At 42.1% G+C, this 17579-nt stretch overlaps 1 protein-coding gene across 1 annotated transcript in view; it reads right to left on the reverse strand.

Moving 5' to 3' along the window:
- Window positions 1–17579, reverse strand: part of AK5 (adenylate kinase 5) — a 2677990-nt gene that overhangs the window by 2174276 nt on the left and 486135 nt on the right. Inside the window, exons 4-5 of the mRNA XM_078645236.1 lie at window positions 5325–5494; window positions 5095–5208 (exon numbers count right to left, since the gene is read on the reverse strand). Of these exons, the coding sequence (XP_078501362.1) occupies window positions 5095–5208; window positions 5325–5494 (284 nt within the window). The remainder of the gene's footprint in view (window positions 1–5094; window positions 5209–5324; window positions 5495–17579) is intronic.

Raw genomic sequence — 17579 nt, forward strand, 5'->3', positions numbered from 1 at the left:
GTGACTTCGTCCCAGTCCGGTGAAACCAGATAACCACAGTCAGCTCTTTGTCCTTCTTGCTGCTATTTAGACTTAAATCTTCAAAACTGGATAGCTCTGGTTCTATGGATTGTTTTGTTTTTCATCTTGGTCTTAAATGTATTCATCAGAGTTTACTTTATTTTTCTAAATTGGTCCAGGGTTTTTCCTATGTTTTGTTACTTTGTTTTGGTTTTAAGTGCTGCATGAATGCTTTACACATTGCCTCCAAATTAAGCTTGACTGCTTTTGTGTCAAGCTATCAAAGGGTTAAGAACAGGTTAATTTGGGGTTTGCTTGTGATTTCACCTTGACAAGGATTGTGGTTCCTGCACGAGGAGGGCTTTACCCCCGTCAACCAACAACTAATTTCTTGCATTTGTGGCATCAGTGGGATTTGGCCTTGTGTTTGTTTTATGCCATACAGTGATTTTGTATTACAGTAAAACTCGCAGATAAGTAATCTGATACCAATTTGAGCCATTTTTTTAATTCTCCCTTGTTTTCGGATTGGCTGTTTTTTCTTTTTTCGAGATATAAGTTCCCTACCTCTTTGTCTTCTACCATGGGGCTAGAAATGCTCAATGTGGACCACCTCAGCAGGGCTGAGCTGCAGAAAATTTGTAAGTAAAGGGGGCTGCATGCAGTAAATAAGGCCACAAAGCTGTACCTTTAGATAGCCCTCCGTACCTATGAGGAGATCACAAGGATGCAATCCAATCCTGAAAAGTCTGAGGAAGAGGATCTTAATGGAGATGATCCTGATGAGGGGGAACTTGATTTAGGTGTTGAGAAGGCCCTACCTGTGATGCTTCCTACAGAGAGACCCCATTTGCCCAATAAAAGAGAGCCCAGTGTGAGGGCAAGTAGCAGTGTGTCTTCAAGGGACTTATCCCAGGAGAAGCCTTAGGACAGGAAGGCAGACAGGGAGTTCAGGCTACAAATGACCAAGCTGAAAATGCAGAAAAAGAGAATGGTCCATTATCTAACTTTCAGGGAGTTGGGCACAAAAGCTAGGAAAGCAAAGTCCAGTGTGCACAGGAGAAAAGATGGTCCTCATTCCAAAAGATTTGGGACCTATCTGTTGTGAGGGGGTGACATAGATAACTGGTTATGAGGCCTATGAGGTTGCCATAGAAATAGACCAAGTCCCAAAGGAGAATTGTAGAGGCAACAGGTAAAGGGCAGCAGGCATGGGAAACCAGCCTTTCAAGATTCTGTGGTACCGGTGGATCAGGTGCAGGACAAGGCAGGCCAAGAGTTGACTGGGAAGGACAGTGATGCTCTAGGAGACCTGATAAAGCTTGCCTAGTGGCAAGTTGAGGGTGGGCCCACCAGGGAGGTGTTCTGCAAGGTACAGGGAATGGGCCCAACCCAAGAGGGGCTGAGGAGGAAGGTGAAGCAGCTTGTGACAACACAGAAGATCAGCTTATTTATGTGGAGCATTTCCTCTACAGTAAGCCTAAAGCACCTGAGCATGGCACAGTATGCTTGCTGGTGGTCCCCCAGTGTTACAGGGCCTTCCTACTGGATTGGGCTCACAAGATACTCCTGGCAGGACATTTGTAGCAGGACAAACCTTTGGCATACCACTTTGTCACCCACTTCTATTGGCACCAAATGAGGACAGCCTCAGATACTTTCTGTAGGACCCGTCTCACTAGCCAAACCAGTGGGAAAACAGACAAAGCTTTATACTCAACTGGCTGTCATTGGCACCCCTTGTGAGAGGTGAGCATTGAGATTGTTGGGCCCCAAAACTGCACTGGCAACAATTTTTCCTGGTTTTGGTGGACGAGACCAAGATGTACCCAGAGGCCATCCCCCTGTGGACCATAGCTGCACCTGCAGTGGCTAGGGCCCTGATGTGGATTTTTACCTGAGTGGGTTCCCCAAAGTAAGCGGTGTCAGACATGGGTACTAACTTCATGTCTGCGTAAATGAAGTCCATGTGGAAGATATGTGGGGTAACCTAGATGTTCTCCACACCTTACCATCCCCACATATTGGGCTTGTTGAGAAGTTCAACAAGACCCTCGAGGGAACAATTATGGGTCTATCCGAGCACATGAGAGGGAAATGGGATGTCCTCTTCCCCTGCCTCCCTCCTGCATACAGGGAGGTACCACAGAAGGGAGTGGAATGTATGCCTTTTTAACTTCTCTATGGTCACCCTGTGAAGATGGGCGGGAGTAAGCTTCCAAGAAGCCCGCTCAGGATGAGGTTAGCTACATGCTAACACTCCACAACCAAATGCAGAAGTTCTACAGGAAGGATTCTGAGAACTTTAGAAGCTAACCAGGAGGTGATGAAACAGTGGTGTGACCATAAGGCTACTCTGGCTTAGTTTTAGCTTGGCCAGAAGGTGTGGGTGGTTGGGCCAGTTGAACACATGGCCCTCAACAATTGATGGGCAGGGCGCAGGGCCCTATGAGGTGATTGAGAGGAAGTGGGAGGCCACCTACCTGGTGGACCTCAAGACACCCAGAAACCCCTTATGGGTCCTCCGGCTCAATCCTCTCAAGCCCTGCTATGCGAGGTCTGAGGTCACCGTGCTGTTGGTGACGGGTGGTGGAGTAGGGAAGGAGGGTGAACCACTCCCAGGTCTCCTGTCATCCAAAGGGAAAGATGGGTGCGTGGAGGGTGTCGACCTCACTCTTACCCTGACCCTACAGCAGGAGAGGAAATGTCACCAGCTGTTTGGACAGTTCTCCTCTCTGTTCTCCCTCATCCTAGGACTTACACACTTGTGTACTAATGACTGACCCTGGGCATAGTCTCCCAGTCAAAAACAAGATTTACAAACTGTCAGGAAAGGTGAGGGCCAATATCAAGGAGGACGTCTCCAAGATGCTAGAGTTGGGAATGATTGAGCACTACAGTAGTACCTTGTCCAGACCAGTAGTGCTGTTTCCGAAGGCCGCCTCATCGGACACCACCACAGAACTCCAGTTCTACATGAACTACAGGGGGAACAATTCAGCCACAAAGACTGATGCTCACGCCTATCCCCAAACTGAGGAGCTCATTGCTCATTTGGGGGCTGCCAAGTTCCTCAGCATGTTGGACCTAATTTTGGTAACAGGCAGATCGCTTTAACTGAGGTAGCGAAAGGGAGGCCAGCCTCTTCCACTCCAGAGGGCCACTTCCAGTTTACGGTAATGCCCTTTGGACTTGAGAATGCTCCTGCCACCTACTGTTGGTTAGTAAATCAGGTCCTGCCTGGGATGGCAGCCTTTAGTGCTGCTTACCTGGAAGGCATAGCTGTGCTCAGCAGCACCTGGAAGGACCACTTTATTCACCTCCTGGAGATGTTTCAGGCTCGACAGCAGGCAGGCCTAACTATTAATGCCAGTTAAGTGCCAGAAAGGGCAGGGGTCAGGGGTGTACCTAGAATACCAGGAACGCGGAGGTAAGGTGCAGCCCCTCGAGGCCGAGATAGAAACATCATGGTCTGAAAGCTCCCCAAGATGCAGACAGAAGTGAGGGCCTCACTAGATACTACCAGCGGTTTCTAAAGGGATATGGCACCATTTTTGCCCTCTTGACTGAGCTGACTTCAAGGAAGCAGCCACAGAAGCAGAACAGAAAGCCTTTGACTCCCTCGAACAGGCCATGTGTACAGCCCCTGTACTCAAGGCCCCTGACGTTTCCCAGGAATTTATTGTGCAGACGGATGCCTCAGAACATGGCATAGGGCAGTATTGTCACAGTTGAATGAGGAGGGTTGGGACCAACCTCTAGCCTTCATCAGTAGAAGGTTGCTTTCCCCATGAACAGAGGTGGAGTGCTATCTAGAGATAAACCTTGCTGTGGTCTTGGCACTGAAGAGGTGGGACAATATCTGTGTGGGACTCACTTCTGGGTTCAGACAGACCAGAAGTTTGATGCAGCTGAGGTGTGAGAAAACCAAATTGTTGAGGTGGCCCCTCTCACTATATGAAGTGCTCTTTATGGTGGGACACGTCTTGGGTCAGACCACACCAATGATGATGATCTCTCCAGGTTTTTCACTTTTAGTGATGAGAACTCCTAGGAGGTTGGGAAGTTCTCCCCACTTTCAACTGGAGGGCACATGTGTTAGACCTGTCAGCCGTAGGGTGGTCTTCCCCCTACCTTTAACTTCACCCCTCCCAATTTTACTGGTATAATTTTTTGGGCTTTAAGATTCTGTGCACTTTACCACTGCTAGCCAGTGCTAAAGTGCTTGTGGTATTGCTTGTGAGCGCAGTTTTAAACTGACCTTTCAACCTGGTAAAATAAACCTTTTGCCAGGCCCAAACCTTGCTTTTAAATACTTATAAGTTCCCCCTAGGATAGGCCCTTAACAGCCCAGACGGCAGGTTGCTGTGTATTTAAAAAGTAGACACTTTACAATTTTACATGTCCTGGCAAAGATTCTCCTACATTCATTTTTCACTAGTGCAAGGCCTACCTTGCCCTTAGGATAACATTGGGTTACCCTATTACATTTAATAAGTAAAAACTTTCAATTGGGTTCAAGAAGGAAGTTCGAGTTTAGCGTGTAGAGAATTATAATTTAAAACCCTCTTTTTAATTTTGAAATTACACCACTTTTACCAGTGTATTATTAATTCCACTTAGGGCTACTCCAAGTGCATGTAAACTCAATGCATCAAAGCATGTCCCTTGTTGCAAGTGAAGTGTATTACCCAATGTGGTGTACTCTAGCTTTTATTAAGAACTCATAACATTATTGTTAAACGTCAAATTTACGGAACCTTCATTGCCCATGATCTCTGAACTGTTGTAAAATTGCGGTGTTTTTCTACTACCACAGGAATAAAACGTGAAATAGCTAATGGAACAATATGGATTCAATAGTAAATTATTATTCAGCGATTTTGTATTTACAACAAAACAATACTGGCGCACAGCATTCTAGAGCATAGGACAACAATATGGCCGCACGTGATCCTAAACTGAATATTTTTTAAAATGTCAAGCGCATTGCTCATTTTACGGTAATATGCCGATCTCTGATAATCTCTTTTGCAGGGTTTAACAGAGTGTATAGGGCACTAGAAGGTGGGTTTAAAATTGAAAAGCGCTTACTTGATCCTCAAAGGACAGCGCCTGGGCCACATCTCTGGGAAACCCATCAATCACGATGCCTTCTGCGTCCGGGATCTGCATTAATCTCTGTTTCATCTCAGTAATTGTCGTTTCCTTTCAGAAACACAAATGGCAAATAAAAGAGATTTAGTGAAGTAATCGGCACAGGGCATCTGGGCATTCTTACAGAATCCTAGATTAAGTACAGAGCAACTGCAGCCATGTCATACCTGGGGAGCCAATTCGCCAGTCGTAATTATTTTTGCAATTAAACTCCATTTTCTGTTGCTGCTTGTGTTGTGGATCTTCTTTCTTAGGAGTTCCCCCACGGATATGTACTCAAACCCATATCGCTCTGCTATTTTTAGACTCTGAGTGCCTTTGCCGCTTCCCGGACCACCTGTCAAAAAGAAAAACAAAAACTGCATAACTCGCATAGATGCTCATGAGAGCTGCCTTTCAGAACTCTAAACCAAAGGTCTGACATCTTCCCATGATTCCTCCTGCCCACCCTGAAAACCGACATTTTCATGTGACAGTTTTACAACAAATGGCTTGATAGTACTACACGCTTGAATCGTCCAAGAACAATAATTTTAGTTAGATATGCGATCCCAATATGCACAACTCCAAAAACAAATTGAACCTGCGGGCTTGGCATTTGGCCGTGGCTGATAAAGGCTCACGTGAGCAGATGAAACTGGCAGCCAACAATTACCTGGCACACCACCACAGAATCCTACTAATGTCATCTTGCCCAGTAGCCACAGCTCCACACATGGTAATGGACTCTATATCCGTGCCCAAGACATTCTCACACTCTAGCAAATATTGGCACATTATCACAAGCACATATTCATGGCTTCACAGTGGTTGGAGGTTAGATGAACATGTAAATACGTATTTCTAAACAAGGGCTCCATTCTTGCGCTTTCTACCTATGGTTCAAGGAAGTTTCAGTACTCCAGCTAGGAAAGCAAGATGCTCTCTAGCAAGAGTGAGCACGAGATCTAGTAGTCAAATAGATCTTTTTTGAGCAAATTGAGTTTGTTTACTTAAACCGAGGGATGCTGGTGCAGGCTTTCTGCAAGTGAAATGTGAGGGAGATGGATGTGCTTTTGTCTCCTTATTTGTTAATTGCTAGGTATTTTTGGTTGATGGTTTACGTACATGCACTGGCCAAATACATCCTTGTTTTACACGTGCACATTCTCACAGGATGCGATACTAATTGGTAGGACATGTTTATTAAGCAATCCTCAGAGGTTAGCAACTGAACAGAGGGATATTGCAGACACTAACACTACAGTATGCGCTCACAAGGCAATCCGTGATTAGCGGGAAATGACCTTTACATCACGGTGATTACACCGCAATGCCATTACAACGTGGTGGTTACCACAACTGCGTTGTTAGCATGCAATGCCGTTGGAATAGTAAATGGTATATTTCCAATGTCAGCGCGCCATCTACTGCAAGTCGATGCAATGACTTGCGTAGTAATGGCATTGTGTGGTAACAACGTGGTCGTTGTAACGACTGCTTTGTAATGCAAGCGATGTTTTGACACGCTTAGTAACGAGTCATATCCGTGATAAGCAGACCATACTCTGATAGCAGCATGACAGCAGATCTGGATGTAGCGATAAGCAGGGCAAACTCAGCCATAAGGCAGATATCAGCAGGACAAGACTAGACAGAACACTAAACAAACATTGGTAAATGCATTCAATTTCGCCTGTGGGTTTAATAGTAAGAGGTGTGGGAGCAGTGTATGAGTGCAGGGAGAATGGTGTGAGTGCTCTATGTGCAGGGTGAGTGGTGCATGAATGAAGGTTGATAAGTGATGGAGTGCAGTGTGAAAGTGCCTAAATGCATGGTGATTGATGTGTGTTTAGTACAGAATGAGAATTGTGTAAGATGTTACCCTGTACAAGGTAAGAGGTGTGTGATATGCCAATGGTGTAAGTGCCCGACGAGCAGTTTGTGTTCACGGTGTGATGTGTGGGTGGTGAGTGAGGAGAATGTGAGTGCTGGGTGAGAGGCATGTCTCTGATGTGTGAGTGCAGATTGAGCACTGTATGAGTGGTGGATGAGCAGTATCTGACTGCCAGCGCAATGTCAGGGTGGCTGTGCAGAGAACAGTCTGAAGGGAAGATGAGGAGAGACTGGGGGAGAATAAGCAGAATGATGGGTGAGAGGGGAGAAGAGGATGTCTGAGAATGAACGAAGGAACTAGAATGAATAGGAGGAGAAGCAGGAGGAATGAAAAGGGTAAACGAAGGGTGAGTGTGAGAAGAAAGTGAAGGGTGAAGTTAGGGGAGCAGTCTGAAGGAGAAGTACTGAGGGCAGGAGGAGGGTGAAGGAAATGTAAGTGAGAGAGAGGAGGATTGTGAGGGGGTGAGCAAGGGTTAAAGGCTTAAGAATCAGTCATAGAAAGGGCCAATGAAAGTAGGAAAGGGCTGTGCTGGGTGAGAGAGAGGAAAGGCAAACCACGTGGTGCAGAAAGGATGAAAGGAGGTGCTGATGGAACGAGAATAATCTATTTCTAAACATGATGGATTGGAGAGGATGAGAAGAGGCTAAAGTAGGGAGGAGCGAATGAGGGGGTTTAGAAGAGGAGTAAGGTTGAATGGTAAAGGTTGTGGAGAAAAGAGAAAGAATGATGGATGAGAAACGAGAGAAAGTGCTGAAATGAGTGATGAGCAGTTGATGTGCTGTGGGAAGGAGGAGAAAACAGTATGAGGGAGAGAAGAGAATGAAGGGAGGGTAAGCTGGTATGATAGAGGCGCATGAGGTAATAGAGGAGGCTGGGGAGAAGTAAGCAATCCCTTCTGGCAACCAATCACCGTTGATGCAGAAAACCAGGCAAACTAGGTGCATCGCAAAGAGCTTTGAAGCACTTTCAAACACGAAGAAAATATCTACATAATTCACATGGAAAGAAACGAAAAAAAATCACAGCAAGTAAAAAGGTGTGGAAAGACCATCCTAGCCTTATTGCAAAAGTCAGCCCATCCTGGAAAAACTGCTCTGGAGTCATGTCCTGTACTCTCTCTGGAGAAGAAAAGCTGGAACCTGATGCTGTCCCACTTCCTACTCATAGTTACTGATATCTGAAAGTTCGTTTGTTAAAATTATGGAGCATGGGTAGATTGTGTAGTCTGAGATCATACTGAAAACGGGGTTCCACACAAGATATATAATTTCCCTGTGATGAAAACTATGTAAATAACTGTAGCCCTACTGAGGAAGGAAGTCACTATATTCAGCACACTCACTTCTCTCTCTTTCCTGAGAATGTATTTTAACCAGCTGGCAATGGAGCAGGTACTCAGTAATGCCCCCATGGTTGCCCGGGATCCGACGGCGAAGAATCTTTGTTTACTATGTACAAAGAACCGTAGAGACGCCTACCACTAGATCCAGCTGAAGCCATCACAAAGTAAAGAAACCCTTCTGTGCTCTGTAGACACAGAATAGGGCCCATACCATGACTAGGAATGTCACAGCTAGAACGCCTTTCCCCCGTTTATCTGAAGACCATCTTGAAACTACATCGACAAATATATGGTAACTTTAAAAAGGGATTTTTTTCTGTGTTTGTTCGATTATTATTACATGCAAGTAGTAATCAAATAACACAACGTTTAATGGGATTCAATATTTTAAAGGACACGTAAATATTTTGATTACATTTTAAACGTATTTGCTATATACAATGCTCTGAACCTTGTGTTTCATTTCTGGTAATCTATTACGGTGAACACATTTTGCAGTATATTCTTTCCTAATAATCGCCCAGTTTATGGCCCTGTAATGATAGAATGTCATCAGGCTTGATGCTACAGAAACACAGAGGAGTCATTTTGGATTGGGTAAATAAGTTCAGCCTTGTTACCAAATATACACAAAAAATACACGTTCTAAAAGAATGGGTTAATGTGTGACTTTCATAAGTGCTAAAGGCTAATAGTCACACTTTACCAATTCATACGTATTTGTTATGAAAAAAGCCTTAATAAATTAATTGCGGTATGCTTACATTTGGACATAAATAATAGTTTCTTTTGTCTGCATCTAGCAAGTGTATGGAGGCGGGGAACAACGTTTACAACGTAACTTTTACAACGCACTTCCATTACAATGAAACTTTTACAACGCAACATCCATTACAATGCATGTCATTACAACGCAACCATTACAACGCATGACACTACAAACCATACCATTAGAACGCATACCATTCAACGCATACCATTACAACGCATAGTACCCCTACACTATCCAACACTTACCCTACTGTTGCACCCCCTGGAGTTAGAATAGTAATTTTTACCCCTACACTATCCAACACCTACCCTACTGTTGCACCCCTGGAGTTAGAATAGTAATTTTTACCCCTACACTATCCAACACCTACCCTACTGTTGCACCCCCCTGGAGTTAGAATAGTATTTTTTACCCCTATACTATCCAATACTTACCAATTATGCGATGTAATGGTATGCGTTGTAATGGTATGTGTTGTAAAGGCAGTATGCGTTGTAATGGAATGCGTTGTAATGGTAGTTTATGGATATACGTTGTAATGGCATGCGTTGTAATGGAATGCGTTGTAATGAATGTTGCGTTGTAAAAAATGCATTGTAATGGCATGCGTTGTAAAAGTATGCGTTGTAATGGCATACAACCATGAAGGCACCATATATGCCACCGCCAAATGTAACCCCCTAAACAGTGAGCAACAACTAGGAAGAAGGCTCCACGCCACGGCAGCAGTAACAAATCAAAGTCCTGAGAGGCAGCCATATTAAAATCAGACTGTCAGCGCAGTGAAGCTAATAATAAGTGAATTGCTGACATGAAACTTATGAGACACATGGAGTTGATATGAGAGGTGGGCCCCATTGAGAGCTTGAAATACGGGCAGCTAGACCCTGTTAATAAATGCTCTAAATGAGTGCTGCACAGGTAAAAATCTTTAAAAAATAGTTCCAGGAAAGTGGGTGGAAACAGTACTTCGGCCCCAGTAAACGGATAAAAGAAGCACACAAGAGGAACAAAATGAGGAAATAAGAAACTGGTGAAACAGCCAAAAGAAAAAGTGGAAAAGTAAACAGCAAGTACAGGAACTAATAAAAAGCTATGAAAGCAAGGGGGCGGAATGTAAGCCCCTTTTAACATATATTTAATACAAACAATTTCACAAGCCCAGCGCAAACGCTGTGCAGGCAAAACCTAACAAGCACACTCAATGGAGAGGCAATGATTACAAGGTCATGCTCACAAAGCAGTATTAAAGTATTTTCACAGGGAAGACAATAATCATCATGGAAAGCTGGAACAGCACAAAACGGAGCACATTTAATGGAAGGCACAGGTCAGAGACACGCTCAGTCAGCAGTACAACAACATGCTCAGAGGCAGTAATGATCAGCTGGGCCTGCACACACAGCACAATAGACAGCACATGGAACAGAGAAGGCAGTAGTCTTCACAAAACCAATATCACAATACAGGAAATGGAACTAGTTTTCTTAATCAAACCGAAATCAAATTATATCAACTGTTCCAAACTATCAGATATCACTCTCTTGGCAAGTACACTGACCCTCTTCCCACACACAGCATTAATAATTTACAAACGGCCTGATTCATAAAAGTAAGAGTGCGCTTTTGTGTAAGCACATGTGGCGGCGACTCAGCACATAAAAAGCTGGAATTCGTAAAGATACTACTCGTAAAATTGCTTTGTGAATTGTAAAAAATCATAAACTTACACAAAAGTGTAAGTTTACTTTTGTGAATCAGGCCCACAGTGTTTTATGTATGCATAGAATATTATGCAAATGGGACAATGTGTGCATGTAGCATTGTTCCAATTACGAAAATGCACCATGTGCTACTAATTAAAATAAAAACTTAATTGAATAATAAACTTTAAATGTAAGTCCTAAATTATCTTTATTCAATATTTGCAGACACTTGGGGGTCTATTTGGATGGTGGGCGGATCGCCACCACCCATATGGCGGTGGCGATCCGTCCGCCATCCTAACATTTCCCTCGCCATATTATGATGGTGGTGGGGACCCAGGCAGACGGAAAGACCGTTCGCCAGTTTTCCACAGGTAGGCAATCCGCCCGATTGCCTACCAGGCTGAAAAGACTTGCAAAATGGTGGCGGTGCCATCCAGGCACCAACATCCATATTACGATGATGGCTGTCTCATGCCTTTCCATGGCGGAGACTCTGCCATGGAAAGGCATGCAGAGAATGCCTTTGGGGACCCGTTGCGGGCCCCCAGGGGTTTGGGGGTTGGGTGGCTGCACTTGGGAGGTATCCATGGTACCCCCGACATTTGCATGCACAAGGTGGCAGGCACCACGCGGTGCCTGTGAAGTTGTGCATGCAAATGCACAACATGCCCTTTTAACATTGTGGCGGGTGCTGAATACAGCACCGCCTGCCACAATGTTAAATATACAGGATGCGACCGCCATGGTGGCAGTCGCATCCTAATAGACACAGCGGGCCAGCACGCCGCACATCTTGCGGTCAGTCCCGTTTACCGTTGCGGTGGGAGGCGGACATTGTCCGCCTGCCATTGTAATAGGCCCCTAAGCATTAAAATGTGTTCCTTTTAGTCATTTACTTAAAATAAAATTAAAGGAAACCTCACGCTAAAGTTTTATTTAAGTAATGCCAATATTCATGTTTTCACAATCCTACTTACCCAATGTTATTTAAAGTAAAAATAACTTCATATCAATGTGCATGCCCTTAAAAAGCCATATCCTGTAGAAAATAATAAACAACAGTACACAGCACAGATCCAATAAATAAAGCCTGGGCAAACTGCCATTTCACTAAACCTACTCTTTAGTTAAAACTTCTAACTTCGAGATCTACTGGCCAGGTCCTTTAACAACTATTAGAACACTGGAATTTTCAGAGATCAATTGAAGACAATATAGTGTCAGAGGGTTTATAATGCTACATTATTCATGCCTAGCTCTTTCTGAGTATTCACACACAAAACACACTCACAATTTTGGGGTTGGCCTTTATTTTTATACACAAGGAGAAATTATTTTTTACCAGCTGCATTTCTCCCTATTCAGTGTTCATACCGTAGGTATTAGTGGTATGTTAGATAATGTGCCACTTGCATTTTACCAACTACTGAGAACTGTTTCACTTGACGTTCACTGAATTATTTCTTCATATATTTTTTGCTAACAAACTGCAGATCGCTCTCATTGCTGTTGGAAGTGATTTTCATGCATGTAATTGCATGTGAACTCTAGCAATACATATTTAGATATTATAAGCAGTGCCTAATTTATAAAATACTACGTTTCAGGGCCCTACTTGGGAGGCCCTTGCAGCTTGCACCACCCATTGCCCCACCAGCACTTCCGGAAACAGCACCAACATAAATAAATAATTAACTCACTTCTACAAGGGTGGCAATTCTGACTACTCAAGGACACACAAAGGTATAAGAATGACACTGGTGGCAGATATTATTCATTTTATTGTATGTTGAATTATTAAACATTGTTTGCTTATCTAAAAAATTGATAGACAGTGCCACTATGTGGTAGACTGTAAGAGTGAGTGTTGAGAATAAAGTGCTGATGCAAGCACCGGGAACAACCAGCTCAAATTAAGCACCGAATAAGACAATCATAATAAGAATGCTACATTCCAGCTTTACTCTTGAGTTCACTATTTAGTGACTCCTTTATACTCATGCATGCAGAGAAAGGCTTTAATGTATTTTTTCTGTAATATAACAGAAATGTGTGGCTTGCTACCAGACGTGCTCGCTACTAGTAAGCAACACAACCCATAGGTCCTCTCAAAGGCATGGAGGTGCCAGATCAGGCATGGAGGTGCCAGATCAGACAAGGAGGTACATTGGTGAACAAGCACACATTTAAGTGTACATCAGATCATGATTTGTAATAAAACCAACAATATATGGCGCAATTTGTCTGAGACAAACATAGGAATGCAGCTTTCAATTGAAAGGTTTCATGAGTGAAAATAGATTAGAAACAAAATTGGAGTCCTTGGATGTTTTCCTTTATTATTATTATTTTTTTAATACAGTTCCATCCCAATATGATTACAGAACAAAAAATATTTGGAATAGTAATTCATATAGCAGTTGTTTTCTTAACAGAAAAAAATATTGACTCGCTCTCCATTGAAAGATCTAGTAATGATGATGAAACAGCAGTGATCTTCAAAATGTCCAGACAGTCACCTATATAAAGACCTCCACAACGAGCCCACAGTCGAGATCCATTTATGTGCCACACAACGTTCTGAATGCAGAATAAAATGTCAGAATGAATGTATTTATACTTTATGAATTACATATTTTAACACTCAAATCATAAAGTGTTTCAGTATATAACCAGATTTTTTCACTACAACTTTGTGACAAAAAATTATTTGTGTTCCTTGCAAAACTATGAACTTCAGAAAGCAACTGTGCTTAGTTGCAACATAACTTTAAATTAATTAAATCTGTTACTTATAAAATAACTGATCAAAACAGATGACTTAACAAATACAATTATCAATACCATTAATGATGATGTCCCAAATGATGTCACGGTGGTATCATCGATGATCTCTCTAGTGCTATTACAAACCAGATCACATATGCAAATTAGAGGAGTTACAGAACTTGCGAGTTTGCACTCTATCAGTACTTTGTAGCTACGTGCTATTCAAACGAAGTATAGTGCATAACTGATTTGCACATGCACATATCATATCCTAATTTTCTCCATATATAATACCTCACCCCATGCATCCTCAAAACATTTTAGTATAGGAAGGCAACAATGGTACAACAGTTGCGTATCTCCACAGTACAGATCAAATCAGTCAACTATTGGTGCTCCACACACTATAACACAACCGTTGTCAAGAGGTGTACATCTGGACCAAAGAAAAAGAAAATTTCCTAGCCCAGGCACACAACAAATCATAAAATAGTGGAACACTTTTATGATTTATATGGTATTAGACGTATTGGTCTAGGTACATTAATTATGACTCCTTATACAATACAATTGTTTTAGAAACCTGTACAATGTTAATGAAATTTGACACCTAAAGAACTCATCAGAAACATCCTAGTATTATAGTAAAAAAATGTTTTACTTGTCAATGGTTTCATAAGAAAAAGCAAAAAAATTCACAGCTATAGTTACAATTTTTTTAACAAGAGCTACAGATGTGATGAAAGTGATACTTCATAGATGATTTCAGCCGACACATGTTTCATCCCTACATTGGGACTTTTTCAAGGCTAATTAAAGCAATACATGAAAGGAAGCAAACATTGGTTAAAAACAATGTGCTTATTAGAAAATATTTACATTTATTTATGCGGTTATAATCATTCTCTCGTGTTTTTGATGTATTGAGATCAACATCACACATGCTTCTTATAACCTGTGAACATATTATTGAGAAAAAGAAAAGTAGAAAGAACAAAGAACATCTCGACCGAGCAAAAGATCGGAGTTAAGCAATCAAGTTGTGAGGAAAGCAGTGAATAAAAAATTCCCGAAGACAGATATACAGGTCCTTAGCAAACTAAGATGATATCCGTAAGCCAAAAAGGTCCATCAACCAAGTGAGTTCGCTAATACTAAAGAGAAAAAAGTGCCTATATTGACTTAAATGAAAATAAGAGAGAATACTATATTTGATTACCTATGTCCAATAAGATCCATAAGGAAAGCAATTGATGAGGAAATATGTACAAGCCTAAAAGTTCTCTTAATACCGAACAACTCACAAAACTCTCTAGGAAAATCGGTAACATAATGCAAAAGATGAGGTAATCCATCTAATGACTAAGCCATATCACTTGAAAATCAAGCGTGTGGAGCAATAAACAGTCCCCAAAAGTATTTAATCCATTGATTTATACCTGTTTCTCCAATTTATAATCTAGGCTGTTTCTCCTCGAAACCCTTACCTAACAATAGGGTAACCCAGTGGGCCATAGGACGTGGGTACAGTGCAATACAGAAGAGAGTGGTCCTAACGGATAACATGGAAATATAGCAATTAAATAGGCCTATGCTGACTCTATACCCCTAGTCATACAACCCCAATCCAAGGGAGAAGGGATGTAGCATTTCTAAAAAAAGGGACTAGTAATCCACCATGACAAACACAAACACAAAAATTCACACACAGAATTATATAACGGTTAGTATAAGTTAGCATAAGTGAAAAGAAATCAGAAAAACTACAATATAAATTCAACACATCGAAACCACAAACATGTAGCGTCTGAGCCTGTCTGACATCCTTCCTATTTTGAATAAATCAATTCCATCCATCATGTACAGGTACAGTGTTTAAATCAGCACTGTCACTCAGTGGATTGTTTAGGCAGTCCAGGTTGGAATGGAGTTGTCGACATTTCGACCCAAGATAGAAAAAGGCCAGTTACAACCTTAATGGCGGGTCTTCATCAACAGTTGAAAGCAACCTAAAAGACGTGAAAGCACCAGTATAATATTGAAGGTGTTTGTAACAAGAAGATAAAAGCTTCCCTAGTAATCATTCTCACCTGGAAACACAGTTTTTCCAGTGAGGGATTAAACTTGATTATTCAACAAAGGCTCACCGGCTCTTGATCTAGTGAGAGACCATCTTTGACATCTCTCCAACTATATGTCCCCCCATTATAACACATGAATAATCGTTAAGTCCTAAACATGGTATTTTTAGCTTGAGTGATAGGAGAGATGCATGTCCCACCTACTTTTGTGGCAACATAACATTGTGTAGATGTTTCACAAACTCTAACTCTCTGTAATCCTTTTTAAAAAAAACTGCACATTTTGCTATCTTGATTCATGTCTATCTCCATAGCTTTCAGGTTAATGTTCTATCATGCCTCATTCCTTCTCAGTTCCGTCATATGGTTTCTACCTCTAGGGTTGTGTTTGGTCCAGTTTATGCCCAGGAACTTGACAGTACTGGTTTCAGATGTTGAATGTACTTCCCTAATATAACTACAAAATGGAGAAGTGGGGTCTTGTTTCTCACTGAGTGCATATGTTCTTGTATTTGTTCCATCAAGGCTTGGATCTTACTTCCTATGTATATGACTCCACAAGCACAGAGTAGCATATAGACAACATATTTTGTGTTGCTGTTGATAAATGTATCAGTCATTAATGTTTTAATTCCATTAAAACTGAAGCTGTGTGTCTTATGCATTGCCAGACTACACATATTGCAGGAACTACACTTGAAAAATCCTTTGGGCGTACTGTGTAGATATCTCTTGGCTGTCTCAGACATAAATAGCTTTTGCATACTATGTCCCTAATCATTTTTCCTCTTTTGTGAACAATCTTTCGGTTTGAAGGAATGGCACGCACAAGTGTGCTCTTTTTGCCAAGTATGAGCAAATGCCTTAGTAATATAAAAAATATCACTTACAGAGCACAACCAATATCATGTCTTGGTGTCTGACTTAGTAGTCAGTATGGTTTTAATAGACCAAAATGCAAATACAATACAAGTAGTAGAGAGAACAACACATATCAATGACAATTTAGTAGTCAAATGGAAGGTCCATTGGAGTCCAGGGGGGCACTATATGCCCCCCCCCGGATTTGCACCCTGTCTTCATGCATGGTATGGCATATATGCCACACCATGCAGGAAGGTGCAGTCGGCATTCTAACTGTGGCGGGATGCATGATAGGCTCTTCTATGAGCCTAGCGGACCACCTCAGTCAGACCGCTGCAGGACCACCCAACATATCAGGATTTAACTCCTACGCTGGCTGGCGGTCACTCCATGGTTTTGTCAGTCCTACAGCAGACAGCGCTTTGCACCAAAGTTGCTAAAGTCGTAATCAAGCCCTTGTATTGTATAAACTGTCATAATTATTGTACCTAGACCAATACGTCTAATGCAATATACACTTTAAGAGTGCTCTGCTATTTTCTAATTTCTCAAAACATGACTGCTACTAATGTACACTCTCTGAACCACTTACCTACTAATATCATCACAACTAAAATCGAACAAGCCCATGCAGTCACTGACACATCCACTCACCCACCCATGCAGCCACTGACACAACCTCTCACTCACCAATACAACCACTAACACAGCCACTAAGTCACCCACACAGCTACTCAGACACCCACTAATACACTCATACAGCCACTCACACACCTTTACAGTTACTCAAGTACTCACACACAGATGCACAGTCACACATCGACTCATATAAACTATGTTAAAAAAGGAATGACTCAGTAGTACACAAAGTATACTAATTTTACTTTTGTAGTACCTTAGAATATACATTCAACACACAAAAACTTGTTGAAAACGCTCACAATCACTGGATGATGTCATCAGTGATGTCATTTGAGATATCATGAGTGATGTCATAAGTGATGTCAAT

The sequence above is a fragment of the Lissotriton helveticus genome, chromosome 1_1 (genome assembly GCF_964261635.1).
Source record: "Lissotriton helveticus chromosome 1_1, aLisHel1.1, whole genome shotgun sequence".
NCBI classification, from domain to species: Eukaryota; Metazoa; Chordata; class Amphibia; order Caudata; family Salamandridae; genus Lissotriton; species Lissotriton helveticus.